This window comes from Cantharellus anzutake, assembly GCF_015039405.1.
Source record: "Cantharellus anzutake strain C23 chromosome Unknown EI90scaffold_33, whole genome shotgun sequence".
Lineage (NCBI taxonomy): Eukaryota > Fungi > Basidiomycota > Agaricomycetes > Cantharellales > Hydnaceae > Cantharellus > Cantharellus anzutake.
In genome coordinates this window covers 676,422-682,421 of record NW_024066983.1, presented here as the reverse complement: position 1 = coordinate 682,421, position 6,000 = coordinate 676,422, and the positions used below count along the sequence as shown (strand labels likewise).

General features: G+C 49.9%; 1 protein-coding gene and 1 non-coding gene across 2 annotated transcripts; both read left to right on the top strand.

The window, feature by feature from the left end:
* The first annotated feature begins 1,051 nt into the window (after nt 1–1,051).
* Nucleotides 1,052–4,825, top strand: EI90DRAFT_3064037 (sterol-sensing domain of SREBP cleavage-activation-domain-containing protein). Its single transcript, XM_039060775.1, has 7 exons — nt 1,052–1,699; nt 1,752–1,975; nt 2,028–2,082; nt 2,139–2,390; nt 2,442–2,594; nt 2,646–3,613; nt 3,670–4,825. Exons 1-7 carry the CDS (start codon nt 1,208–1,210, stop codon nt 4,673–4,675), a joined length of 3,150 nt encoding a protein of 1,049 aa, XP_038914609.1. The 5' UTR covers nt 1,052–1,207; the 3' UTR covers nt 4,676–4,825.
* Nucleotides 4,826–4,895: 70 nt separating this feature from the next.
* On the top strand, nt 4,896–4,968 carry EI90DRAFT_t146. The gene has a single exon. It is a non-coding gene; the product is annotated as a tRNA-Thr (tRNA).
* The last annotated feature ends 1,032 nt before the right edge of the window (nt 4,969–6,000 follow it).

Below are 6,000 nucleotides of genomic sequence, written 5' to 3'. Positions count from 1 at the left end.
ACTGTGTAGTTGTTGGGGGCTCAATATTAGCGCGGTTGTCTGTTAGGGCAGCGCCCACGTCAGGGGGGTGGGTGTGAGTGGGACTTGAGGGCTCGCCTCTGTGTGTGACTCTACGAGTCTCTTATGGTGGGATACCTAGCCTACGGCGCGTAGGCCGTGTGGAAGTTCCAAGGAACTATCCTAGATCGTGCGGATCTACCCAGTGGGATCCAGCCGCTCTTGGGAGGCTGGACGCTCGTAGTAGACGGCCTTGGGCTCGAGATCAGCGCGAGTCTCGCCTTGGCGCCGCCTGAGCTTTAGTCCCCCCTGGTTGACAGAGCCGGCATTATGGGATGGTTTCATCCCGGTTCGTTTCGTACTGAGTATTTGTCCTCTGGCGTTGTATCTTACCACTGTAGTTTAACGACGTCGCGGTCGGGGCGGAGTTATTTGGACGGCCCTTTGTGTTGACTATCCTGGGCATTCCTTTAGCGATGTCGGCTTGTACTACGGTGCGACTAGGTGACTTCCGTATCCCCGACTCGTTTGGATTTCCTCACCCCCATGTGATGGGAAGAAATAGGTAAGCGCTCCAGGCATTAAAGCCGATCTCCACACTGTATTTGTTGAGAAACGATCGGCGCCGGGAACGTTTGGGGCGGCGTACAGCCACTGATTGCATCCGTCTCCAGCTGTTTCATCACATTTAGCAAACTGGGCGGTCGTTTTCAAAAAGGTTAAGCGTAAGTTGAAGCGTACTACCGGTTCCTGTTACCGCTCGCGCGGTCACTTCCGACCATCTCAGTTAAACATATCTGATTATGATTGGCAAGTACTCTCGAAGGGCCTAATGTGTCCCAACCTCAAGCTGACGGTGTCTCTAGCTCAAGTGAGGCACTTAACGAGTCGATTCTTTTACCTGTTCGGGCTGTGAGTCCTAGTATCGGCTCCATATAAGCAAAAACCTTAGCCACATTGCTCGATGCTCCGCAGTCACTGCGCTAAGAACACTACACGCGTGCTTATTATATCGGGCTTTGTGATCACTATTCTCGTCTATCCAGCACTTGCTATCCATCTTTCACGCCATAATTTTATAGATTTCTCTACTGGACTTACGGACATATGGTCGCTGTATGGAAGTACCTTTCCTCAAGTCCGGGAATTATGGGAAGGCCATGACGCTTTTCGCGTAACATCCGATCCTTCCTTCTTGGCTCGGTGTGGAATGGACCGAACTGTGTCCATTGAACGATTATTCGTGCAAGGAGCATACGAGACATATGGTACCTTAGATCTTAGCGTTCTGACCGCTTCTGCAGCGCTTCAACGACGGATCGTAGATGAGGTTCTACGCGGAAAAAATTCTCTCCCCTGTGTTCAGAACTACCGCGGAGAATGTTTTATTACGGACCCGTTGAAAAGTTGGAATTTTACAGACTTTGCATTTCTGGATGCCGATGAGGTATTCAGGCGTGTCAACAGGGTCCCGATGGTTGACGGACTTCCTGTCCCGGCTCAGTCATTACTTTCTGGCCAGCCTCAGGAGGATGACCAGATCGAGGACCCTGATTTCCTCACATTCACTTATTACTTCCATGGAGACGATTGTCAGAACGAGGCAAAGCACAATGCTTGGTTGAAACGCCTTCAAGCTGTGGGCTCTGGGATGGGGAGAATAAAGTCATCCTCTTCTGCACCAAAATTACTTTCTATTCAGGTGCGTTTCACACCTTTTTCTAAATATTGTCCACATCATGACATGATCACAGTATGATGTCAGTGACGACAAATCTCGGATTTCTCTAATGGCTGTTGTGCTGTACATCACCTATGCCGTTGTGTTCGTTCACTTTTCCGGTTCTCTCAAGCGTATGGACACTGTGCATTCGCGTTACGGTCTAGCGTTAACCGGGATCGTGGAGATCATTGCCAGCACGTTGTGCAGTGTAAGCGTTTGCGCTCTTTGGGGTTATCATATTACCATGGTACCTTGGTGCGTAGTCCAGTGCATATAGAATTGACATATTGATGCACCATTCCGGTAGGGGGATTTTACCTGTGGTGATTGTGCTTGTGGGTGCTGAAAACATGTTTACGCTGGCATGTACCCATTCCAACCGCACTTACAGTGATTAGTACTGAGACTGGACCACCAGATCGACAAGGTGGTTTCAACCCGTGTGACTCTCCCTGTTAAAGAGCGTCTAGCCTTGGGTCTTTCCCATGCTGGAACTTTCAATACTTTTCGTGTTGTGGGTTGCAATGTAATTCTTGGGACCATCGGTTTTTTCGCGCATGGTGCCACTCGCCAATTTTGTGTCTTTGCAATCGTTGTGCTTGTGGCTCACTGGTTTCTGGTGCATACCATGTTTGTCGCAGTATTGGCCATCGACCTGTACCGTCTGGAGGTAAGTGTGATGAACATGATCTCGACCGTCGTAGCTTATCATTTTTGACAGCTCAGCGAACTTTTGCATCAGGGTTCAAAGAAGCCGTCCGTACCTAATGGAGCGAATGGTCTGAAGCGCACCAGCCTCAGCCCCGTGAAAAAGCGCAACAAGGTGCAACAGTTCCTGAAATCGGAGGCGGCGACCAACGGGAGTTTACTACTCGTCAGTATTATCAGCACCCATTCAAAATTGCTGCTGAGACGATCGATATAGATGCTGGCTGTGTCAGCAACATTGTACTATGCCACTTATTCATTTCCGGACAGGTATGATATGGAGCCACGAGTTACGGCTGTGGCGTACCGCATGAACAGCACTCGACCGGCACCTCCCACCGAAGTCGTTCAAGACGTCGTAGGCAGGAAGATATGGGACGTCCTCAACCCTGAGGATGACCCACTTCTCTTCGTCAAAATCGAGCCTCCTACTGTCATTGAGTTAGCCATCTCCACTTCACAACCACAAGCGGAGCGTCGTCATCAGCCTCGCTTCTTTGCATCTCGCATGACTTCCCAACTCAATCGATTGATGAGGATCGTGATATTTCCTTCAGTTGCTACCAATTTCCTGCTCTACATATTACTTCGATATTTGCAGAAAGATCCAGAGTTGGTCGCCGCGCAGGGGCATCGCGAGGATGGCGATCGCCCTTCGAAGCCTCGCACCAACCTGGTTGAAGGCAATGTCTCATTTACGCCGTTGCTGCGTGCATGTTCTCAAAATGTGGCGATGATTGCTTATAGTCAAGACACATCTATTATTGCTGCTGTCAGCGATAATGAACTTGCCATATGGTTCGAGGATGGATCTCATCTGACCCTTGATACTACCTCCGCTCTTTATTCCCGCTCACAGTCACTTGGGGAAATAACGAGCCTCGCTGTTGATCCGTCTGGCGCCTACTGCGCTATTGGTAGTAGTGAGGGAATACTTGCGGTCTGGTCAATCTTCATTCGTTCGGTCCTATTTCAAGCTAGTGCGCTGTTACCGGGAAGGATTCGTTCGGTTCGGTTTGGATACACCCCAAACGTGCTCACACACCGAACCAAGTCGAAACTAAACCTCCGACGGCCATTAACCCTCGCCATATCAGTGGATGATGGGGAAACGTACATCTGGGACTTTTTTTCTTCATCGTTGCCTTCCAGAGGAGCCGAAGCTATTCCTCAGCTTAGCTCCGCGTTTGTGGTCCCCCAGGCTCGAATGTTCACAAAGAATCTACCCCTATTGTCCCCAGATCTCCCCGCGAGGGAGTCAAGCCGTCGATGACGTTCTACTCCATGCGGCTTGCCGGATTGGGTGTGACAGATACTATCATCAGCGTGCATCCTCAAATACTGCGCGTTGGCGATGTCAACTTTCCAATCCTTATCATTATCACACAAAATCGCCAAGTATTTATCTTCAGAGAGGATTCGCGAGAGCTTGCTGGAGTTGTTGAGGCTCAGTGCAGTGTAGTAGACCAGATTCGGGTCATCGGATTGTCTGCCAGGGAATGCGCAAAATGTTTAAATGATCGGGATAGTACTCTGGTCATTGCCTTGGGAACGGAGGAAGTGCTGAAGATATACCATCTCCCATGCGTTCCTGAAGGGAAGTTATGTTCATGTCTTCGACATGATATGCTTGATGCACATAACGTGGTTCAAGATGGGAGCATTTCACGTCGAACCAGTATGACCTTCATCTCGGCAACTTCACCTCCTACACGTTTACAAACCTTCCCCGTCCCGCTTCCGATGGCCTCCATTGGATCTGCCATCGATTCCTCACGGCGGCTTCGAACTGCCACTAAGGTCGCTGAGATTTCCATCGAAAGAGGAAGCTGGGACGTATGCAATAATCTTATTCTTGGAGTACGAAGACGGCTGCCTGCCTTCCAGCCGAGATCAAGTCGGAACGAACTCTCGCCAAGCAGCCGGCCACAGCCCAAGTCGCCGTTTGAGCGATGGGAGCTCTGGTCTCTCGACCTATATGGGAATTTACGAGTTTCTCCTATTTCTGAACTTTCCTCACATGCTGATTCATCAAGTCCAAGGACATCCCGTTCATCTAGCGTCTCCGAGTTATTCTTCCACCCACCGCCCGAAGCCTCCATGCCCACTCAGGTGCACTCCAGTGCCTCCACAAGCTCTACCTTCCCTCGCATTCCTTTCACAAGGGCAGGTCCCTTTTTGTCGGTCACTCCATCGATCTCTATCACTAGTTTTGGGAATACTCTTGGAGTTTTTCGTTTCTCCTAATCCCTCTCTTGGAACACTAGAGCGCCCGTATCCTTGGAATTAATTTGTATCTTGCTTATGTAGCCCAGTATTGTACGATTGCACCTACATAAACTAATTACTTGGACTCTGCAAGAATGTTTTAGCACGACTAGATAGCAAGTCTTCATTCGTATTGGCGGCTCGCCCGATTAGGTCTTGTACTGACAATGATGGCTTAAGGAGTCACGGCAGTTAGTTCTCCCCGCTAGCTCAGTTGGTAGAGCGCGTCACTAGTAATGACGAGGTCAGTCGTTCGAGTCGGCTGTGGGGAATACCTTTTGTGGTACCCTCGAAATTCATTACATAAATTGCTCACAGGCACGTAAAATATCGAAAGTAACACACACACATAAATTGCTCGGTCAGCTGCAGCTATTACCCTATTGAGCAGAAGGTCGCCTACCTGCTACATGTGGCGCGACTTTTATGTTATCAGTCCCCATTGGGACAGACGGGACTCATCCTCATCTTCGATATATATCCGACAATTAATGGTAAGCGAACACTCACAGGTGGAGTGTGGTTTACGTTTACTTGAGCGAGAACAGGCAATGGACATCACCAGCTATGGACCGCCACTTGGGATGGCATCTGTGCGATTTCACGTATACTCCTGCTGTTGCAAACGTAATGGTCGATGTTGATGTAGTGATGCAAGTCAACCCTGGAACCGTCGACATCATATGGGTCCTGCAGTATTGCCGGACTCAGAAGTTCTAGTAATCAGGAAAGCACCCGTGTGGGTATTCTAACTCGGGAAGCATTGGCCCCTAGGCCTGAGAATGAGACTTATGTAAATTCTGCCTAATGTAATTACGCTGTCAACGGTTCCACTAACTGGACAACACTGAACGAGGCACTTGTAGAATTGCTCTCTTCCGAATAACGTCCACGATACACTCGCACCCCTGAATCTGGCTGCGCCAACGGGATTAGATTTCCTTCATTGCCACACCAAACACAAGTGCCAATGCGACGAGGAGCCAAAGCGTGGCTAGCATGAACCTCGTAATCCAGAAATCCCACAGCACTAGCAGGGGAACGTCATTGCACTGCGGAGTCGCTCACCTCCATGAAGCGGGCGAAGCGAGACCGGACGCGGGGGCGCGGGCGCACCCCGGCCTCCTATTCACGCCTGGACTTAGGCATGACTCCAGCCTCTATGACTTCGTAATTTTAGATAGAGAGAGCCTGGACTGTCAGACGCGGATTTGTCCTCGAAAGCGACAAGCACTAGTAAATGCAGCAATAGGTGACTCGATTAGGATGTCTTGCGCCCATGGTGAAAGTATGCACGACAGATG

Coding starts and splice junctions, on each gene's coding strand:
- EI90DRAFT_3064037 (XM_039060775.1), top strand. CDS start 1,208: ATGGACCGAACTGTGTCCATTGAACGATTATTCGTGCAAGGAGCATAC. Junction 1,700..1,751: donor CAAAATTACTTTCTATTCAG/GTGCGTTTCACA, acceptor ACATGATCACAG/TATGATGTCAGTGACGACAA. Junction 2,595..2,645: donor CCAACGGGAGTTTACTACTC/GTCAGTATTATC, acceptor CGATCGATATAG/ATGCTGGCTGTGTCAGCAAC.